This window comes from Lonchura striata, chromosome 7 (assembly GCF_050655825.1).
Source record: "Lonchura striata isolate lonStrDom1 chromosome 7, ASM5065582v1, whole genome shotgun sequence".
Taxonomy (NCBI): domain Eukaryota; kingdom Metazoa; phylum Chordata; class Aves; order Passeriformes; family Estrildidae; genus Lonchura; species Lonchura striata.
In genome coordinates this window covers 21572975-21595327 of record NC_140709.1, presented here as the reverse complement: position 1 = coordinate 21595327, position 22353 = coordinate 21572975, and the positions used below count along the sequence as shown (strand labels likewise).

General features: G+C 46.0%; 2 protein-coding genes across 3 annotated transcripts in view; both read left to right on the top strand.

Annotated features, from left to right (window-relative positions):
* The first annotated feature begins 2638 nt into the window (after nucleotides 1-2638).
* Nucleotides 2639-13314, top strand: CHRNA1 (cholinergic receptor nicotinic alpha 1 subunit). Its single transcript, XM_021552375.4, has 9 exons — nucleotides 2639-2796; nucleotides 4564-4709; nucleotides 4860-4904; nucleotides 5332-5441; nucleotides 5686-5881; nucleotides 6492-6729; nucleotides 7806-8029; nucleotides 9403-9642; nucleotides 11540-13314. The coding sequence occupies exons 1-9, from the start codon at nucleotides 2754-2756 to the stop codon at nucleotides 11669-11671; spliced, it is 1374 nt and encodes a 457-aa protein (XP_021408050.2). The 5' UTR covers nucleotides 2639-2753; the 3' UTR covers nucleotides 11672-13314.
* A 4110-nt stretch (nucleotides 13315-17424) lies between these two features.
* Nucleotides 17425-22353, top strand: part of WIPF1 (WAS/WASL interacting protein family member 1) — a 52131-nt gene continuing 47202 nt past the window's right edge. Inside the window, exon 1 of one of the 2 annotated variants that reach the window (XM_085585095.1) lies at nucleotides 17425-17547. The gene's annotated coding sequence lies outside the window, so the exon portion shown is untranslated. Of the gene's footprint in view, nucleotides 17548-17700; nucleotides 17835-22353 lie in introns of those variants that run through there. The other variant, XM_085585092.1, reaches the window with a different exon arrangement.

The window sequence follows — 22353 nt, the reverse complement described above, 5'->3', positions numbered from 1 at the left end:
AGCAGTGAGTTTGCTGCTTTCCAATCGATCTGAATGAGGCTGGTCTGCCATTGCTACGGGGGTTAGTGGGTTTGTGTAGGATGGGGGAGGGAGCTCACAAAAACAAGCCAAAAATGTTGGAGTCAAGATAGGTGTAAAAAGGGGTTTTTGTTTGGGAATGAAACGTTTGTCAAAAAATTCACTGACTACTCTGAAGAAAAATACCCATCCCAGCAATTGATCAAATTCAGGCATTCAGTGTAGCTCAGCCCCTTCCCTTGCTTTTTCACCTCGGTCGTGATGGGTCACATTCCCTAGTTGGACAACAAGCAGCATTCACTTCTCTGTCCATATTTAACTGCAGTAGCTCAGGTTGCTTTGGGTTTTTCGCGAGGTAGAAGGCTTTGTGCCTCTGCCAGGGAGTATTTCTCGCAGCCAGGCTGTTGCTCCCCCAAGGCCTTCTCCAAATACCTGCTCCTTCCTCTTCCAACACGAGCGCTGACTCCCAGCCGGTGGGGGAGGCTCAGCTCAGCTGCAAGAGAAACATCAAACACCCCAGGCTGGGGCTGCAGACTTGCTGGGGCCCCCCACTCTGACCCTGCCGGCTCCCAGGGCTGACACCTCTGTTAGCCGAGGCTGCTGCGCCAGAGTGTGGTGACACTGTCCCCCGTCCCTCTTGGAGCCAACCTGGCAGGGTGGGCAGGAATGCTCTGGGACTCTGAGAGGACCCAGAGGGCCCTGGTCAGCATTCCCACAATGGCTCCATGCAATTGTATCTCCACAGCAGCTGCCTGGCCTGGGATAAAGGCTGGGAGCAGTCAGACGCGGGTTTGAAATAAGATCTCTGCAACAATGGGAGCTGCCAGCCAGGAACAAGGCCCGAGTTATGTAGATGGAGAGATTTTACTGGAGGATAAATGTAAATGCAGAGGCTGAATGCTTAGTGGAGGGGGGGTGGGTGAGGGAAAGTGATTAAAAAAATAATTAAAATAATAATAAAGGCATCCAGCATGAAACACCAAGCCAGCTGGCAGACAGCACAAAGGATATCAAGCAGAAATAGCAAATACATCTGGTGTCACACAGAGGCAAAGCTAAAGAAGGTTTTTGTGGGGAATGTTTTCTGGAAAAGGGAATTTGGAACACTGTAAGAATGGGTGTGGCAGGTGACCCAGTGCCATGTCCTATCTCTACATGGCAGTTGCCTGAGAAAAATGCAAGAACACCATTAGCATTAGGCAGTCTATTCCCAGGACACCACCCCAGAATCCTGAGGCTTGTGACTCTGGGACTTCAGTGACAGACTTCTCAGGGGGAGTGTATATGTGTGTACATTCAATAGTATGAAATTGTTTAGCAGACTATTTTTTCTGAGCACAGATAAACCTCTGCAGACAGACACCCCTGCGGCACTCAACTCCACTGCAGACACGCTCTGTGAAGAACTGTCTTGGTTAAGCTGGACAACTCTTAAGTTTACATCAATGCCCTCTACTTTTTTGCATGGGGGCAGCAAGTGAATCTAAATCTGCCTTCTCCAGACCATTTGGGATTTCACAGACATTACCAAAGCTCTCTCTCTTACTTTCAGACTGATGGCTCATGCTCTCTATCTGTTCCAGGTACAGAAGCAAATTTGCACTGTGGATGTTGTTGTCACTTTCTCCTGGGCCTCTTCCAAGTCTTTTGAAACTAGATGACCTGAACTGCAGAGAACATTCACAGATTTATAGTAGCTTCTTTCCTTTTTGCTTCATCTCCTGTCCTGGAAACTGATGGGCTTGCTTTTCTTATGCTGCTGAACACTTCACAGGACTATCTCTCTCAACGTTTTGTTCCTGAGTGATATTGTTGAGCTCAGAGTAGATAATTGTGTATATATGAGGTAAATAGGTGTGTGTATATATATGTATGTGTATATATATGTATGTGTGTGTATATATATATAAAAATTCTCCACAGTTTCTTATTTTCTTTGCTAGCCTGAATGACTATTATTACCAAAAACATCCCTTTCTCTCCTTTCTAGGTGATTTATGGCAATAAAAATCAAGCACTTGCATACTCTACAGAAATCCACTGGATCTGCCCTCCTGTAGAAACAAACCAGTCACGTTTCTATCACTTGACTTTCTCAGTTCACTAAGTATAGAGGTGGCAGCAGGAGGCTGGGTTGTCTTCTCTTAGTTACTTAATAGCTTTCAAGGTGAGGACTCTACCACGAAGTCCTGGTAGACTCAAGGAGATGGATCTCTATTGAACATGTTTACTTCTTCAAAGCTTTCCCATGCCTCTGTGAAGCCAAGGGAGAAGCCTCCTCCCAGCATGATGTCTGTACACTGATGGGGGTGTATCAGAAATAAGTGACTGTGCTCTGTTTTGTTTCAGATAAACAAAACCTTAAACCTGGCAAGTTGCTCTAGTCACAAAAAGTTCCTGAGATCTCACCAAGATGTTCAGTTACTTACAGATAATTCTTCCTTAGTTTATTTGTGTGTGTGTCTGTTTAGTAAGTCACCAATCACATTGATACTTAGAAAAAAAAATGACCTTCTGTAAACTGCAGAAGATATTTGATGGGTGAAACACACTGCGCTCCTGTTTCCAGCCCGGTGGTGCAGTGGCCCTCAGCTGCCATTCCCAGAACAGGTGCTGTAAATCAATACCCTGCTGGGTATATTCTGGCAGCACCCTGGTGAGGCAGCACAGCCCCCTCTGAAGAGACCTCAGAGGTGCTTTGTGTGTGCCTCCATCTGTATGAGTGCAGCAAGAGGATGATGAAGGTCCATTGTGCACTACTCCTCCTCATCTCCTCAGGTAAGGTGTTCCAGCCATTGCCTTGAAAGGGGGTTGTCTCCTCCCAGAGCATGTGGGACCATGGCTTTGCATACACGTAGCATGAGTGTGTGTTCCAGGAGCAGCCTGTTCTACTGGTAAGGTTTTATGAACACACCTGATCATTTAAAAGAAAGCTTTGGAGTGTGTTAGTAGCAGCTCAGATATTTGTAATTTCAGGCACCAGATATTTTGAGTGGGGAAGTTTGTATTTAATTGTTTTTCTCTCTGCAATCTTTTTTTTCAGGCGCCCATTTGCCTTAGTGCTACATGTATTTCAAAATATGTGAAAGGATCTAGTAAGCATGACTTGGAATGTGAAAAATCATTACAAGAAGTTTCATTAAGTTGTGGGGTAACTGACAAGGAGGTAGAATTGATTGACAGCTGCATGTGTTGTACTGAGCTAATTCCTTTTAAACCATCCCTTAAAAGAATAAATATTTGTGATCCTAAAAGCTTTTCAGAAAATTCAAGCAGTATACTAAACTCTTACCAAGTTACACCAGAAGGGAGCAAATGTGAAAGGATTTTAATTGCATTAATAAAGCATAGAGCTTCAATTAGATGTGACGCTGTAATCTTAACTTAAAAATTGAAAGATGCCTCCTGCCTACCCTCATTCAGCCTCCTGGCAGAGGAAGCAACCAGTGTCTGTCTGCAACAGACAGCTTTTCTGATTGGCATCCAAGTATTTTATAATCTCATGGCAGGACAAGGCCAAGGCAGAATCCTTGGCAATCTCAACTCAGCTGTGTAAAAGAAGTTGATGAAAAGTCAGTTAGGAAACCATCAGAAATCCTAGCTTAGGTTGGAGTCAGCAGCAAAATTCTTGTTGACTTCTGTCACCCAGGATTCAACAGAGAGGGGGAGACAAGGGTGCAATCTGCCAAAAATGCTCGCCATGAGGCTCAGCTGTTCTGTTCCATCTCACTACCTTTAAAGAGGGGACACATATAAAAACATCCCCAAGCACCCCTCCCATTTGCTTTCCTCCCCTGTAACAGTGAAGCAGCTACAATCCGAGGACATCATGTGCCTGCTTCTTCTGGCACAGGCTCTCTGGAAGCAGGGCCCATCTGTTTTCCAGTGCCCTTGCTTCGTGGCAGTGCAGTGCCATGCACAGGCACTGTGGATGCTCCACTGGAACAGGGTTGCTCCCTGCCATTTTCACTTGTGAAATTTTTCTTTCAAGGCTCTTTGGCACAGCATGGCCAGGTCATGCTGGGTAGCCTGCGGGCAGAGCTGTCCATGGACCTACCCCACACAGTGAGTGGTTTCCTTCTCTCACCACCTGCACAACCCAAGCAACTCCTGTTGTAGAGAGGAGCTCTCGTTCCACTTAGATTGAGGATGCGAGGAGTGGGGGCGGTGATGCCTTCTCCATGCCTGGTGTGCTTGGCCCTCACCTTTCATGTCAGTGTCACAGAAGGTCCATGGAATTGAAGGTGGAAAGGGTGACATTAGAAATCCCTGAGCCTGGACATTTTCTGTGTTTAACTGCCCATAAGTACTGCCTGTTAGCACAGTTTCAGGCTGGAAAACCCCTAATATTCAGTCTGAAATTCATGATCCTGCCTATTTGGATTTGTTCATCTCCTGGTTGGAGGCCATTGCCACAGGGAGGACTTGGTGTTATCCCCCCCCAGCAGCTTGCCTGGCAGCATTTCCTGCATGCCAGCCTCAGGCTGACGGTGCTGTGCCTGTTCCCTGCCTCTTCTGACCGGTGCCACCCCTGCTGTTCTGCAGCTGGGCTGGCCCGGGGCTATGAGGACGAGACCCGCCTGGTGGAGGACCTGTTCAGTAACTACAACAAGGTGGTGCGGCCCGTGGAGGACCACCGGGACGCCGTCGTTGTCACCGTGGGGCTGCAGCTCATCCAGCTCATTAGCGTGGTACGGCACGAACGCGGGGAGTGCTGAGCCACTGGCTCATGTGATAGTGCCAAATGGTGGTGTTTTTCTAAGGAAACAATTTTTATCCTTTCGTCCTGATGCTTGCTGATACTGCCTTCTTCTTTTTTTTTTATTTTCCTTTTTTTTAAGGATGAAGTAAATCAGATTGTGACAACCAACGTACGCCTAAAACAGGTAACTGAACAGTCTTAGCCATTTCATCTAATTCAAACAAATCCACTCAACACAGTCAGGCACTGCCTACACTCTCATACCTTTGGGAGCAGCTTGGAGAGGTGGGTCAGATAGCAGAGCATTTCTTCTTACTGAGATCTAAAGAATGAAGTGGTAGACACTAAGAGTCCTAAGAATAGCATTTGGGGTTGTATTTCAAACAGTAGGCTTCTGATAGTTTTGTATTCTTTTCTTTTGGTGTTTTGGCGTTTTTTTTATAAGCTTCTTAAACCAACTCTAAGTTAATGTAAAAAATGAGCTGGGGGTCCCACTCCCATATGTTTATGCGTACCTGCATGTCCCAAAGCAAGGGAGGAACTGTTTCTGGGAAGTATTCTAACCCCAGTGCTGAGCGAGGCTCTCAGGGGCTGAAATCTTCCCTTTTTAGCAATGGACAGATGTCAACCTCAGATGGAATCCAGATGACTACGGTGGTGTAAAAAAAATCCGCATCCCCTCAGATGATATCTGGCGGCCAGACCTTGTTCTTTACAACAAGTAAGGGGTGCCAGCTGCTGAGGGAGGCAGGGAGGGACAAAGCGGGGAGGAGCTCTGCCTTGTGGCACCACTGTGGTGGGACAGTTTTCCCATGACATCTGTTCCAGTGCGTACAATTCCTCAGGGTAAGTTTCTCCAGGAGCAGGCACTGGGGAGTCATTTGACCCGCAGCCAGAGAAATCCTTTTGTGACTCTGCTGATTATGCTGCCCATATTGCATTTAATGTCCTTGTTCCTTCTGCAGTGCAGACGGTGACTTTGCCATTGTAAAATACACCAAAGTCCTTCTGGAGCACACAGGTCTGATCACCTGGACACCACCAGCTATTTTTAAGAGTTACTGTGAAATTATAGTCACGCACTTCCCATTTGACCAGCAGAACTGCAGTATGAAGTTGGGAACTTGGACATATGATGGTACAGTGGTTGTTATTAACCCGGTAAGCAAGGAGTTTGTAATTGGGAAAAGACCTGCACATGTTTTTAAGAGAAATCTCAGATTTAGAATGGAATATGACCTAGTTCTGACTGGAAAAACAAGCAGACTCTACCTGTAAAACATAAAATTCTCATTTGTAGATCTAGCACAAGATTTCCTTGTTTGGCTCCTAAATTCTGCATACATATTATCCCAGTGCCCTAACAGTCTCCTATCTGTCCTCTGGCAGCTTTGCACCACTTGATATGGTGCTGCCTCTTCTGCTACTGTTTGTTTTCTCAGGTTTAGGGGTTTTTTGAGGGGTTATATTTTCTCTGCTCATGACTTTCCATTGCCAAAAACTCCTTCCCTGTCCCATCAGGTATGTCTCCTATCTGTAATGTTTTTTCAGTCTACTATCCCTGACTGTTTCTGTAAAATATTTAGTTGAATGTGGTGTAGAGGCTGGTATTCTAAGGAAAAATAACATAGACTAGAGCTGTTTACTCACCGAAAAAACTCCATAAAGTGCATGAGTTATTTGGAATCCTGTTCCTATGCCAAACCTGCTAAGTTTTGGTTTGGTTCAGAATTCCTGGTATTAAGAATTTGTTTGGGTGTTTTGCTGCCAGGAGAGTGATCGCCCAGACCTGAGTAACTTCATGGAGAGTGGGGAGTGGGTGATGAAGGATTACCGAGGCTGGAAGCACTGGGTTTACTACGCTTGCTGCCCTGACACCCCTTACCTGGACATCACCTACCACTTCCTCATGCAACGCCTGCCTCTCTACTTCATTGTGAACGTCATCATACCCTGCCTGCTCTTCTCCTTTTTAACAGGGTTAGTTTTTTACCTACCCACAGATTCAGGTATGTAACTTTATTCATACTGCTTCCATAGAAATTGCTCTTCTAAGAAGTTCCTAAGGAATTCCCAGTATTTGAAACCAACTTGAAGGCCGTGCATTCTAAAACTGGACATTTCCACTGGAAGTAATGGCCTTAAATATTCTGCAAAGAAAGGATAAGTGCTGAAAACTGAAATTGTTGAAATAAATAAATTGGAGCACTTTCCCATAGAAATTGCTGACAACCTATCCAGTTAACTTCTGCAAACTAAAGACTTAGCTGGATAATTTTTATGTTTTGCCATAGGTATTCAGTGTGTTAGTGCATCCTGCAGTAAATGTGCACACAGGGGTGACAGAGGCCCTTCTGCACCATGTCAGAGCAGAGAGTTTATCACCTGCTCACACACACATTACCTTGTGTGACACAGAGTAATCCTGACCTGTTCTGGCCTCCTTTGTCTCTGCTGAGCCACTCATGCACCCTGCAACCATTGCTCTCCTTCATTCTTTTACCCTTTTGTCAGATGTTCATACTGCCTAATTGCAGTGTGAGGCCCTTCTTATTAAATACTTGATGAATTTTTTGAGTGGAAAACTTTCTACAAAGTTAAACTGGATTTAAAAAAATGTGTGAATAATATTTTATAATTAATTTTTGACACCCTCCACATGCAAGGAGATCTCGCATAGCAACTGACCTGATGTCAGATGTGATTTTAGTCTGCTCTCTCAGCCCAGAGACAAAGAGAAGCAAACCCTCAGGAGGCTGTAGAGCAAGCACTAATCAGATGTATCTGCTGCACTGTTCAAAATGTAGAGCCCACAAAATGCTCCTAGCAAGGCAAAATATTCAGCCCCCACACTTCAGTCCCGTTATTCCTGGTAATTCCCACCTTAGTGCTGGAGCTGATGCTGTTAGGCTCTTAGGTTTGCCCAGCCTACTTGATGCTTTGGATGCTGGCAGAGATGATAGCACTGCAAATGCACACAGATGTTTGTGTGAACGGCCCTTACCCACATCCTGCTTCTCAAATAAATGCTCTCTGTACTGAATGATAGGAGCAGCAATGATTTTGGGGGGCTTTTATCTGATAGGTGAGAAAATGACCCTCAGCATCTCTGTCCTGCTGTCTTTGACTGTGTTCCTGCTGGTCATCGTGGAGCTGATTCCCTCCACCTCCAGCGCAGTGCCTCTGATTGGCAAGTACATGCTGTTTACCATGGTGTTTGTCATCGCCTCGATCATCATCACCGTCATCGTCATCAACACCCACCACCGCTCCCCGAGCACGCACACCATGCCCCCCTGGGTCAGGAAGGTGAGCTCTGTGCCTTGGCACACTTGCTGGTTTCCACCAAATGCTCCATATTTTATTGGCAGGTTTTCTAATAAAAGTCAAAAAGAATTGGGGAGGTAAATGCATCATGTTAAAGGTCTCTAGGCACAAGAGCCAGTGTTTACTACTTAGCTGTGTGTAAAGTCAGCAAGATTGCTAAAAGTGCTCCTTTAAGTAACAAAATTGTCCATTGGGGTAGAGTCTTGCAAGGAACAGATGAGACAAAACATGGGCAGCTAAAAGTAGGGAACAGGAAAAGAAAATGTCCATCTGGACACGAATTACATATCCTGGTCTAATTCTCCATCTGACTGCAAGGCACTGCTGCCTGCCAGTGACCAGCCACCAGCCTGCACAAGTGCAGAGCACAAAGGCCACTGGAAATACCTGACTTCAGCACCCCATTTTGCAAAAGATGGTTTAGCAAAAACTAGAAAAATCTTCTCTGTACTTTTCCAGTATACAGTTGTTCTGCAGCCCCTGGGAGATCCTTGCACAGGAGTCTAAATGGTAATCATAAGACATATAAAATATTGGTTGTCTGTCATTACAAGTTCTTTGCCAGGGCGACAGAATCAAAGATAATCTGATTTGAAGCCTGCCTGGTTCATACTAAACCATGAAATGAAGGGAGTTTTTTCTGTGTATTTCGAATTATGCTTTTAAGGTTACAGCTTATATCAGATTCCCTCTTTTGTGTTGTTTGCAGCACAAACAATCCCTGCAGAAGGGAAATTTCAACAGGAAATGCTCCATGTGCTTAACATTGCTCTGGCAGCAAGTCTCTTACTGTAAACCTTATATGCCTGTATAGCAAGCATTCAAAATATAGCAAAATCAAACCTCAGTAGCCAAAAGAGTTTCTTTGTAGTCCATTCTTCAATCAGATTTGTAGGCAATATGTTTCAAGTTAGATGGGCTGGCTCGAGCTCTGTCAGCTCGTGCTAGCTGAGGATCTGCTCTGTGGCATCGCTGCCCACCTCGTGTGTGGATGTTGGGTGTGGGGCAGGGGATGGCTGTCACAAAACATGATGGCTGCAGGCCTGTGGTATGGCTGTCACCAAAGGTGACGGCTGCAGGCCTGTGGTATGGCTGTCACCAAAGGTGACGGCTGCAGGCCTGTGGTATGGCTGTCACCAAAGGTGATGGCTGCAGGCTGCAGTCACTCCCTCTGCCCCGGGACGTGGGGCTGACAAAAGCCCCAGTGTAACCAAGGCGTGGGCCGTGACACAGCCGCAGAGGGAATCTGCAGAAGCGATCTGGGGGGGGAGAGGCTTGTCTTTGTTCAGCACACAGCTGCAGCTGTAACACAGCCCCACAGACCAGCAACTGTCATCTTCTCCCTTTGTTTTCAGATCTTTATTGACACAATCCCAAACATCATGTTTTTCTCTACAATGAAACGACCATCAAGAGACAAACAAGACAAAAATATTTTTGCGGAAGATATTGACATATCTGACATTTCTGGAAAGTCAGGCTCTATGCCTGTCAACTTCTACTCCCCACTTACCAAAAATCCAGACGTGAAAAACGCTATAGAGGGAATCAAATACATTGCAGAAACGATGAAATCGGACCAAGAAGCCAGCAATGTAAGGCTTTTTTTGGTGTATGATTCATTTCTAGCTTTCAAGTTGCTACATCTTACTTTTTTGGCAAAATATCCCTGCCTTACAGAAACACTCCAAGCCGTGGTTTGGCTCTAGCAGTGGACAGTCCTCTCCCCTTAATGGAGTCAACACGGAGCAACAAATAACTGTCACAGATGTTAACTGAATATTGGCTTCCCAAAATAATAGAAAAGGAAAAAGTGTCAGTGCTAAGGTTTTCTTATGTGATATGTGAATCCATAGAGATGGGGTGTCTGTGAGTAAGAAACGGGTTTTAAGAACTGTAAGCAAGTTCCAAAACACTTTTCTTCTGTCTCCCACTCAGACATCTTGCCCTAGTAAGTAAGATTCTACTGCTTTTGAAAACCCAGGAAGGAAGGCAAACTCCAAAAGACTAGTAGTGTTATCTGAGAAGTGTTAAATGTAACTTACAAAATTTATTTCCAGTTTTGATAAGGTTTTGTTTTATTCCTGAATACAAGTAGTCCCTCCAAATGAAGTATGTCGTGAGCCATCTGATTACTGACTTTTTCCACATTGCAAGCCAAAGGAAGGATAAAAGCATATAGAGTCACACATGGCAGCGTTCCCTAGGAAAACCTAGCTCTGCCTCCTTCTAGCACATTCAGTACAATTAACCCCTCTTTTATTTCAGCTTTCACAGCTCACACAGCTTTTGCAGGGGTAATTTAGTCCTGGTATTTCACCTTCCAAAGTGGTCACAGACTTCTCTTGTTGAGCTGCAGGCTAGTCTGAAGACAGGGGAGCTCTCTGAGAAACTAATTTGACCCACTCTCTTGAAAAGGAGGTGCTTACTTCTCACTGACAGGATTTACACCACGGTGTTTTTTCCTGTGAACAAATTCTTGGAGCATGTGAGATGGCTCTGGCTGTAGTCTCATGTTCCCTGTGACTCCTCTGCCTCTCTGCAGACAAATTGTTGTCTTCAGCAGGGCTGGCGTGGCTTCAACATCTCTGGGCTTCACTTCCTCCTTGGCTTACGAGGAGGGTCTTCAGGTTACAGCAAATGCCCCCTTCGGAAGTGGAGCCCAGCTGTTTGTGTCACCTGGGCACTATTGATATATCTCTTCCAGGGGATTTTAAAAGACAAGTTCCCTAAATAAATGAAAGGTTCTGAAGGCTATCACTTCATTGCATTCACTTCTGAACCACCTCAAAATAGTATTCATTATCAGTGTCCTTTAGATAAGTTACAACAGCTTCTTCTACTTGTGGGAGAACCAAGGCACAAGCAGAAGGTGCTTTAGGCCAGCACATGTCACTCCTTAAGGTGGAGTTCCAGAGTGGAAACCCTGCTGTACTTGGTGCCTTGCACCCTGCATGCTCTTACTGTACTGGGCTCCCACCAAAAGCATCCAGTGAAAAGGTACAGAGTGAGTGGTTCATGGTGTCCCACAACTAGAAAAAAGACGAATGGAGCTACCAAGAAGGTTTTACAAGACATTAGAGTGTATGGAAAGCAGGGATTGGGGTTAAATTAATAGGAATTGCCTAGATAACCTATAAGAACAAAAAAGCAATGGGAAAACAAAAGTTATTCGGGTCAAACTAAGCATTTTGCTTTCAAGATTTTAAACTCTCAGAAGCAACCATTGGCCTAACAATTAAGTTTTCAACATTTTTTTAAAATGAAACTGTTCAGGGTTTCTGGTTAGTTTAGTGTTGAAACTTGTACATCTAGGTTGCTTAGGCTTTCTTAACCACTGACCTGCTTTTGAGAAGAAAATGAATATTTTTTACATAGCAATAATGGCACTTAGAGAAGAGTCTTCCCCTTGTTCAAGACAGTAAATGACAAGAATGCTGTAACAAACAGGGCTCTGCAGAGATTTTACCATCTCCTTTGTTTCTTTCCCAGGCTGCAGAAGAATGGAAGTTTGTTGCAATGGTGCTTGATCATCTCCTCCTTGGCATATTTATGCTAGTTTGTTTTATAGGAACATTAGCTGTATTTGCTGGTCGCCTTATTGAATTAAATCAGCAAGGATGAATGTCAGATGGAAACTATTTGCTACCCTGAAGATCTGAAAGCATCCTAACCATCAAAATCTGGCCAGTCTCTGAAAGGTTCACTGACAGGAATCAGTAACAGCTGGGAAAGAACAGGTATAATAAAACTTAAGGCTCCATACGTCACACTTCTGAGCTGCTGCTCAGTAGCATTTAATTGCAAAAAGAAACACTTGTATTACTGGTAAACTTGAACGGCTATGGCTGTCAGCCAGGTTTTGATCCATTTCACCCTTTATTAAAAATCTCAATGTATTAATAAGACTGACTGACTTTGTAAGCAACAGATTCTATTCCAGTGAAGTCATTAGCAGTTAAATAAGCTTTAGCTGAGCTGTAAATCTGTATCCAACTTTGGCATTCAAGCTGGTTTTAATATCTGCTCTGTGGCTTTTGTATTAGCAAGGTCATTCCTCTGATAAAACTAGATATAACTGTCAGAAATATCTGAAACTCCCTGCTTAAGCACTTGATTTTCATGCACAAATCTGAACTGTCTGTCAATCATGACTCCACTTCTAGAAGCTCTTGTTGCAGCAAAGAGGAGATATTTACTTTACTTGTTCTCTACTGTGAGAAGGATCCAACCTGTTTCTAGAATAATCTCCATATTCAGCCTACTCTGCTCTTGGAAGGTTGGTTTCCACTCTTCATTTCGAGTGATGACTAATGTCGGGGGCACCTTCGACCTCGAAGGTGTTTGCAAGCCCAGTTCCGAGTTTCCGAAAGCCGTTCGGCGAGCAGGCGGCCCGGCACCGCTCCGTGCCGGGAGGGGCGGGCTGAGCCCGGCCCGGAGCGCTCCTCCGCCAGCAGCGTCAGCCCGGCCGCGCTCAAAAGTTGAGCAGCAGCTCGCTCTGCTGGCTGAAGCGAAGCGGTGCTGCCTCTGCCCGCCACCGCCGGACTTTGTTTACTCCACAGTCGACGTAAGCAAGAAGCCTCTCTGCGTTCAAATAATGCCGTGCGGCCGTACCAGCAGCGCTGCCTCTTCTTCTCAAAATTAAATAAGGATAGGTGGGGCAACTGCGACAAGTTACTCATCTTTCCCAGCTGGTTGCCCAAGCCAACAGCACTACTTTGCTAACAGCTGTAAACAATTTGCTGTGACTTTAGTGAAATAATTCGTATTATGTTAAAACGTGTCATGCCTGCAGAGGACAGGCATTTGAAGCACTATAGGGAAAATGAGGTACTTGAGCAACGCTCCCAGCATTGCGTAGTGTTTGCTGGACAATGTTTTGGTGAGCTGCAGTCCTAAGCAAACAGTTTGTCTGGGGTGATAGATCACTTGCAGCACTCTGCTCCACTCTTAGGGTTTAAAGGATGGTAATCTTTGCCTCCCTGGATGATCATTAACCCTGTGAGCAAAGGCCAAAGATGTATTGCTGGGGGCCACCGCTGCTGACAGAGGGACTGCTCACTGCAGCTGGCTTTATCTCTGGTGGGAGTTCCCAGCTTCCAGCCCTGGGGGGAGTCAGCAGCTCCCTGCTCGCTATGAGCTAAGCTGCACCCTAAAGGTGCCTCGAACTTGAGAGCCTGTGACTGGGACCGAAATTGTCAGAACAATCCTCTTAGAGCAGCATGTGATTGGACCTTAGCATTAAAAATAAACATCAAGTAACAAGATTCATGGTGAGCATCCACAGTATCTTTGTTCAGTTTCCCCAAGGCAAAGCTAAGTTGTGGCCTCCAAATTCCCCCTATTTGTGTGCCAGAGTAAATGTGTGCACGTGAGTGTCTGCCTGTCTGCTTCTCCAGTTCTCCTTATACACAGCTAGGTACCAGTGCTTTCCTTCCACTTCCTCAGAAAAAGGTTTGAAACTATGTATTCAAAAATTTCATCTGTGATGGTTTGACCTGTTTTATAGGCACAGCAAATCTTCTGCCTTTCTGTCACTTTGACAATTGATGAACTAGTTGTGTCTCAAAAGATGTGACAGCAATCAAAAATAAATGCTAACAACTTCCCTTCTTAGGGTGCGGATTCTGGGCATTGTACTCTGACTCTCCAAACAGGGTTCTCCAAGCATCAAATAAGCACGTTTGGTTTGTTTGGTTTGGTTTTTTTTTTTTTTTGCTTGGCTTTGCTTTGAATACTTGGACTGTACCAGCCTATATTTTCTCTTCCCAGATCACCTTTACGATACATCTTTCTTGCATACCACTTGTATACCACTAAGATCCCCTGTTACCAGTATCCATCCACTGATAGAATACCCTTACCTACCTGCAGACTACCTCTTCCCAGCTGCTACTCTCCCTTCAGTGTCAGCCCCTGCTAAAATTGTAGCTTAGGAGGTTGTAAATCTTCTGTCTCAGTCACAGTCACAGAAAATCTGCTGTACACGTGTAAGTATGTATAGTCTAATGAGTTCTCATTTACAGCTCTGTAGCCTCCCCTTGCAACCTTAACGCTAAACACTCCTCTCTCCTACATGGGTTGAATCAGCAGCCCCAGGGAGACGACTCTGGATAACACTTTGCAACCCACGCATGCATCTCTGCTGTCTCGTTGCCTTAAACAGGCATATTTCAGCCTGGAGCTTCAACTAACAAATCTCATGATAAGCAAAGCAAGAAGCAAGTGTCACACACTCATTGTTAAATTTCTCTAATAAGTATAAAAAATTATGACATGAAAAGATCATGGTGCTGAAGTAAACAGACCTCATTTAAATGAATGCAGACCAGGGGCATCTAGGTGGGAAGGTGTTGCTTTTATAGTGATAGTACCTGGGGCAGTTGACTGCTATCTTCTTGCTACTAAAGCTGCTTTTATTCACTTTGAGCTTGTTGATAACACCATATTTATGTCCTTAGTAGAACAGCTTCCTGGAATGTCTCCATCTTTTTCAGTTTGATTCTCTTTCCAGTTTTCAAACCATTTGGCAGTTAACTTTCCCCTTCCCATCCATTTAGCTGACTTTAGCTACTTTCTACTGTGCCATGGATATGTTTCTCCCAGAGATTCAGTCACTCCCAAATCCTCTTTGGCACTTGTGATCTTCAGGAGACCTGACTCTTCTGAGAAGGTTATTTGAATTTTCACAGTCCCTTATCTTGTACCAGCTCCAAAGGAGCAGTTTCACCTCTGCAGGAGTCTGTAATCAGAACAGGCTGCTGCTCTCCATCCTCACCAGACAGCTGAGCTGAACTCGGTGTCCTTATTCTGTCTCTTCAGCCAGCTGGATCTCAGCTTTGTAAAATGTAGTTGAGCTGATCAAGACAGAGAACAGAAAAATGACACTCACTGAACTCCAAGCACTTGACTATGAGCTTGTACAAGTATGCCAGGTGTGATCATTCATCTGCCACCAGTGCTTGGGTCCCACAGACTCCCTCAGTTTGAGAGTTTTTTTAAAAATCAAATTCTTGTTTCAGGCAATTGCAAGGCAGTTTAAGTACTCTTTTTTTTTTTTTTTTTTTTTTCTCCAGGATATAAGTTGCTGCCAACCTCCTTGCTGTGGCAGTCTCCCCAGAGAAGTGTGAAAGCAGTGTGAGTTTCATCAGTGTGCTGACTCAGCAGTTCCTGTTTCCACAGCTGAGGCAAGCCACAGCGGGTAGGGACAGCAGGGCAATAGAGAATGTGTAACACAGGACCCAGATAAGTGCATAAACACTGTGCTGCTGCTGGAGAAAGGGAGCACGTTACCTCCCTGAAGGGTTTGTTCTCTGGTATGGTGACAGGCAAGATAGCACCTTTAAGTCACTGATAGTTTAGCACATCAGAAATGTTTTTGAGTTTGGGCACGTCTAGAAGGTTGCTGTCCTTGGCTCCAGTCACAAGACATCACATTTTCATATGTTTACTAGTACTAGATAAATTCTAGCACAGCCTCCAGGCCCCTAGGCATGCTGTTGTCTATAAATTACCTCTCTCTTTCTTATTTTAAAAATTGTGAAACTGATACAAAGTCTCCCAAGCTTCTGTCACCTGAAGGTTGCACAGACACTGACTTCTAACAAAGCTCTAGAGTAACTGTCTCTTTCTGGAATTCAAATCCCAAATACAGAAAAGGCAATTGTGCACTGCTTTGCAAAAGATTCTCTAAAATGATCATACTTCAGTCCCTGATAAAGAGACTGACACAGCTATGGAAAAGAGCCAACATGTAGGCAAGCATTTCCATGCTCACTGTGAGAGCCATGATGAGTCCTGCTGGCTGCAGGTGGATTATCTACAGCAAGCACAGGACAATTTCACTTGTTACCATGCAACAGGCCAGCCTGACCAGCAGGCAGAAGTCCAAAGGAGTTTGTAGGCTACTTCATCACAGTGATGATGGATCACTCAGTGGATTCCCCACAAAGGGACAATTCTTTCCTAGCAAGGGTTGTCACCATTTCCTGTCATCTGTCATCAGCACAGATCGCCCACTGCAGCACATCTTCCCAACTTCTAAAAGCTGAGCAGATCTGCACCAGTGTTTGCTATTTATCCCATATGGAGCCTGGATTAAACACATTACATGGTATTTCCCCAGCAGGTAGACAAGAGGAAGCTGTTTGCCTCTACGTGACTTTTCAGCTAACCAATGACCCAAATGCAGTTTGCTATGATGAGAAACCTCATGTGGATTTGTGACCCTCTTTAGAGAGCTTTGGGACTGTAAAGACAGTAAACACAGAGTACCTGCAGTTTTACTGTTTGTGAGCACTGAAATTTTCACTTGCAAACTAATCTACATTGGATGTATGGGTCAGAAAAGGGTACACATAAAAAATTGTACCAGCTTTTGTGTTTTCTTGTAATGCTCCAAGCATACACAGAAATAGAAAAATGACCTACATAAAAGCCTGGCAAGGTTTTCAGCCTTCCACTGAAGACAGCACAGTAATGCCATTACTCTTATGACAGCACGTCTCACCATAATGCTGTGCCTTCAGGCAACAGCTCATCTCCTGAGGAAAACATGAAAGTAAGTTGCAGCAGGTTAACTTAGAATACAGGTTACTCAGTCTTTGACCTTGCTGGGACGTGTTGCTACAAGTGAATCAAGAGCATATTTCAGTTCTTCAGGACACCTGTCACTAACATTTTTATTTTAGATAACAGTGTTATATAGCTGCTGGGCTGGACCATGTCTACACATGGAGTAAACAGAAACCATCTGAACACCTCCAAGATGTGAAACCCTGTGGAGACAAAAGCATGTGAGATCAATGTTGGCTCAAATAGACACTTGGGACACAGTTCTTGCACTTCAAACTTTGCTCCTATCTGTACAAGCTACTCCATTACATATACTTGGGCATTTTTCCATCCAAAACCTCAGTATTGGACATAAAAACATTAACATAAATTTTGTTTCTAGAAAACTTAGTCAAGCTGAGGGGGGAAAGGGAACAGAATCTACTGCTTGCCTGGCAAAGCAATCTCTGCATGAGTTAATTGAGGAATGAAACACAAATACCTTCTGGGGCATCCTGCAGAGGTGGGTAATTGACCTGCCCACATCTCAGTATACTGCAAACCTTAACAGGGAAAAAGCAAGCATCTTTTCCCCACTGTTTAATTACATTTCTACTCTACCGTGCGTCTCAGCCTGGCGCCTTGCTACTCCCCAGGCGCCACTAGCCCTTCCCCGCCGGCTGCCATCAAGGCCATCGAGGCAGGTGGGGAAACACAGCGTGCTGAGCGCCCTGTGGCAAAGGCGGCCCCGGGAGCAGGGCCGAGAGGAGCGGGGGCTGTGCCGAGGGCCGCAGGGCGCGGGGCACGGAGAGCAGGGCTGCCCCTTTGCTGAGGGCATGGCCGGGGAACCGGGGAGGCTGCGAACGGGACGTGTCCTCGGCAGAGCCACACAGGTCAGGCCGCTGGCACCTGGGCACCCGAACCCATCTCCCTGTGAGGGGCTCTCCGTAAGTGACCGGTGTGAACTCCCACTGGGCACCGGGCACGGAAAGACCGGGCACGGCCCGGCGGGCACCCCGCGGGCAGCCCGCTCCGCCGGCCGGGCCGAGGGGCCGCGCGGGCCCGGGGCGTGTGCGGCGGCGCGGGCGGCGGGGGAGCGGCGCCCCAGAGCCGCGCCGCGCCGCTTCCTGCCGCTATAAATAGCGCCCGGCCCAACATGTCCCGGCCGCCGCAGCGGCTGCAGCGCCGGCGGGAGCCGCCGCGCCCGCCCGCCGCCCGGCCCGCACGGAGCGCGGTAAGGGGGCCGCGGGGGCTCTGGGGCGGGCAGGGCTCCGCGCCGGGGCCGCTCGGCACCCCCGGCCCCGCGGGTACAAGGGTCGGGAGCCGAGTCTCGCCCCGTGCCTGTCTGCTCTTTCTCTCTTTTCTTCCAGACTGCTCTGTCTTGGGCTGGACGCGTTCCTCCTGCCTCCCGAAGCCGTGCTGGCAGGCTGGGATCCCTCCCTGCTTCCCCTCGCATTCCCGCTTCCCCGGGTTGGGCGCGCCCGCGGTGGCTGCTGGCGCTGGCCTCTGGGCGCAGCCCCGGCAGCTCGGACCGTGCTGCTGCCCGGGCTGCCAGGGAGAGCTGTGCCGTCCTTGTCCATCCCTGCTGCTGTGCAGCCACGGCTGTGAAATCCTGGCCGGCGTGTCAGGGTGGGGAGAGCCGCGTGGGGCTGCGGCTCAGGCTGGAGCCGTGGCACGCACCGCCGCCTGCACGTGTGGCACCTACGCAGGGCATCGCTCTTCGGTCACACACCAGGTGCCCGTGTTGCAGCTTCCCCCAAGTGCTTTCATCTGCAGCGGATGTTGAGGTGGACCGTGTAGTTAGGCTTCATGGTGGAGTCAACAAAGCAGGTCTCTGCCCTCTGAGCTGGCTCTTGGGGGCTTTTTGGAAGGAATCGAGGAACCTCAAGTAACCAGTCTTCATGTTTTAGCTTGTCTTGCACTTTCTTTGCCTCTGCTGCTCTAATGGCTGTGTTTCATCTTCTAATGAACACCTTCTGGAGTGCAGGGCTATGTGCCTTCTCAGAGAGTAGGCGTTCCTCAGCTACCATGTAGCCTGTTCGAGTGGCCTCTCTAAAGCAAACTGGTAACAGCACTTGTCTCTGGCGTGTTCAGGAACCCACCATGACATACTTCTGAGTTACTCCTTTATTCCTAAAGTGTGCTCTCAAATACAGGGCTGTAATAAACAGCTGCTCTCAGTTTTGACCTCCAGACGATGGGCACTGTGTTTTGCTTCTCATCCACACCCTTTTTAACTCTGTCAACCTTCCCCTCTGTTTCTTCTGACCACTAGCTCTTCCAAGCCCAATTTGGGAGAATGGTGCAAAGACCCAGGAGGCCACGTAAAAAAGAAAAGGTCCTCTCAGAGCCTCAGCTTGGGAGCCTTGCCTTCAGTGAAGGCAGGAGGCATGGCAGTGCACTTTTTCAAGTGCTGTAAAGCACGAGGCCAGCTGAGCTGGCATGTACTTTCCCCTCTGCTGTGAGGGGAAGGAACAGATGAGGAGGAAATACAGCTGTTCCAAAGCACTTCTGCCCTCTGTCCAGTCAGAGCATGTGAGGGGGGAGGACAGACGCAGAAAGGGAGATTCAGGAAGAGAGTATGGGAGGTTGGGGAGGGGTAAGGGGAGGAGAGGAAAGCTACAAATGGAGAAGAAAAGCTCTTTATGTATGCACAAATGTTATTTGAAGATCTGTTTAGCTAGAGCAAATAGCCTGAAATTATGAGATTGTATCTCTTGAGTCCCTGTTACTGTTCCTTCAGAAAGTGCTGCTTTTCATTCCTCAGGTATTATGTGTGTCTTTCTGCCTCCCTCTTCTAGGCTCCTCAGCATCCTCTGACCTCAAGCTGAGCAGGACGTTGCCCTTAGTTTCTGCCTGTCAAACGTGTAGTTCTCCATGTTGTACATGATTATTCCATAGTTGGTTAAGGCAAGTTTCTGAGGAATGCTAAGCAAGAGGCACGCCAGTTCCTGTGGCTGGCCTTGAATGGAGTGCAGGCATTTTGGGACAGGGGCTGTGCCTGGAGGCTGTGGTTACTCTGCATGTTATCCTTGGCAGCTTAGGGATTCCTGCCTCTGCTCCTGTCCCTCCCACCCTTCTCTTATGTCTTACTGCTGCTCACCTGTTCTTCTGCCTGTGCTGCAGCTGCTTCAGCCTTTCCCAGTAATCTGTGGGGTTGTGCTGAACAGCTTGGAAGTCTGAGTAAGAAGAAGAGAAAGCTGCTACTCCTTTGTCTGTAGAGAAGTTCCCTCTCAGCCCTGTGCTGACTCTCCCCTGCATCCTGCTTTGAGATCCCTCACCCCAGCAACTGGGAATTAAAGCAATTGAAGCTCTCTAGCTATGTCCTAATTACTGCTACTGCCTTGCTATTTCTACTGAAGTTGCACTTTCAGCTTTCTCCTGGATTAGTTTACTCTCTGAATGGCAGCAGGTAGTACGGTACTGTCTTTGGGGGCTGCATGGCTAAAAGACCACATTTTTACAAGACCTTAACTTTTTTTTTAATGGAAAACCCAGTTACCCCAGCAGAGTTTCACTGCTTTTACATGTGTAGTACAGAGAGAACTGATAGTGTGCATCTAAGAAAAGGTATTGGCTGTGGAAAGAGCAATTTTCCAGCTGTGATAACGATATGATCTTTACATCTGATGACATCCAGACACCAAAAAGGCCACTGAGAAACACAAGCAATGCTAATCCCTTTGAGAAGGGAGCATGCTGCAGTATTTCTCTTCATTTCCTACACTGCATAAAGTTCTAACAGCTATTTAGTTTTCTACCCTGCTTGTATAAACACTCATCTGCTTTGTGGGGAGAAAGGAGCGTATGTTGGTGTTGCCTGACAATTGTGACATGACAGGAAGGCATAGGCTTCCTTTGGAGCACGTGTTGTTGATGGCCTACATGTACAATTTAGTAAAATGTCTTTATACAGCAGCTTTGAGAAATGTTCTGTGCTTTTAACTACCTTGAATCTTCATCTGGTTGATGGACTTATATATAGAAACCATATGAAATAATGATGAAGTAGAAGGGCAGGTTTCTTTAAAGTTTGTTTTTGCCAAAGTAAACATATCTTAATAATGGCTTCTTCACAATAATGAAGTGTTATCAAAATTCAAATCTAATTAAATACTTTTGTGTTCTTCCTACTGATTTCTTTTATTCTTGACTCAAACACTTTCTCATTTTCTTCATCTGGTGCACTCTAACATCTCATCTGTGGGATCTGTCATAAAAAGGAGTGTTTACTGTCTTGGTTCAGAATCCGTGGTGCTAGCTGTTTGAGTAGGGGTGTGGAAACTCAGTATATGGGGAGATAATTAAATACTAGGATGGTATAACAGATTTTGTTAGTGTAGATACTCTGAGTAGTCACAAATCTTCAAAGCACAAAGCACAAAGTGTACAGTTAACACCTACTTGTTCAGCTCCTTACTTCAAAGAGGTATGTGAAAACCTGTTACTGAATAATAACTGCTGAACTGTTAGTTGGCAAATAGCCCAGGAAAGGCATTATTAAGAAGTAAATTCAATAAAGATGTCTGTAATCTTGCTTTAGTAGGAAGCTTCGTTTAAAGTAATTTGTGTGCTTTGGTGACCAGTATGATAGCGTAGTATTCACCAGGTACATGCATGCATTTGTCTGGGTATCTGAAGAGGGGGAAGGAGAAGTAACAAACTGTTTACTATGTTAGTGCTCCGTTGTGATCCTCTTGGGGACTATGTCACTGCTGCTGAGCTGACAGTGAAATCTGAATAGTAAAAGGTTATTTTTCTCAGTGGCAATAACCCTGAACATCAAGGCCCTGAAAGGTGCTGGAGTTGCTCTTCGTCCTTGCAGGCACACAAGTCTGCAAGTGCAGCTGTCCTTGAGCCTCATCCAACAGAGTTCACAAAGATCACTCAAGAGTGTCTCTAAGGCTGGAGACGCAAGTGGCAGGGGAGCAGTTTTGTCTAAATTGGAGAGATCAAAGGAGTTCAGAATAGAAAGTTTTCACTAGTTCCTGGAAGGAGATAAACGGAAAACACAAGGAGTAGTTTAAGAGTCTGTTTTGTAACACTTAACTCAGCCATAACTTCATTAGCGTTCTTCATTTGGATCCAATTACACATAAGTATACTTTGGAATTAAAATGTATAGTTTTGTAATTCCTTAAGCTACTAATGTTGTGGAAGCAGAAGTTTGAGTTTTAATGTGTTCATGTGCACCCCTCATCATTGATGTGCTCAGTGTGTGTATGTATGTAGCTCCCACAATTTCCTTATTGACCTAAAATCTGTGAGAAGGGCCCTCCTGTGTGCCCGTGCATGCTTTCATGAGAGCCCTTTTTCTCTTTGCACTAAGCTTGAGCTCATAACTCCTGCTGAAGAAACTGCAGGATATTCTTTAACAGGAAGTAGTACAGATGTTAAAATAAATGCTCTTAGCAGCTTCAGTGAGCCCGAAATAGCTTCTGCATGTTTCTCTTATGATAAGTTCAGGAAAGGGGGTGATTCCCTCTTCTTCCCTCTCTGTACTATTTTGAGTGCTGAAATCCTCTTGCCATGAAGAGCAGGCAGTGTGGAGCAGGCTTCTCTGTATTCTTCTGGACCCTGACTTAACAGGGCCAGGAGTGAGCCCGAAACAGAAATTGCATTCCTTGGCACAGTGTCCTGCTTCCTACAAAAATTTCCACTGAGGTCCTTGGTGGTGAGGGGGGCTAACCACTGAAACTGGTTGTCCAGAGGGATCTGGATTTTGTTGTTGGAGATGGTCTAAAAACTGGATA

Coding starts and splice junctions, on each gene's coding strand:
- CHRNA1 (XM_021552375.4), top strand. CDS start 2,754: ATGATGAAGGTCCATTGTGCACTACTCCTCCTCATCTCCTCAG. Junction 4,710..4,859: donor TCATCCAGCTCATTAGCGTG/GTACGGCACGAA, acceptor CTTTTTTTTAAG/GATGAAGTAAATCAGATTGT. Junction 8,030..9,402: donor TGCCCCCCTGGGTCAGGAAG/GTGAGCTCTGTG, acceptor CTTTGTTTTCAG/ATCTTTATTGACACAATCCC.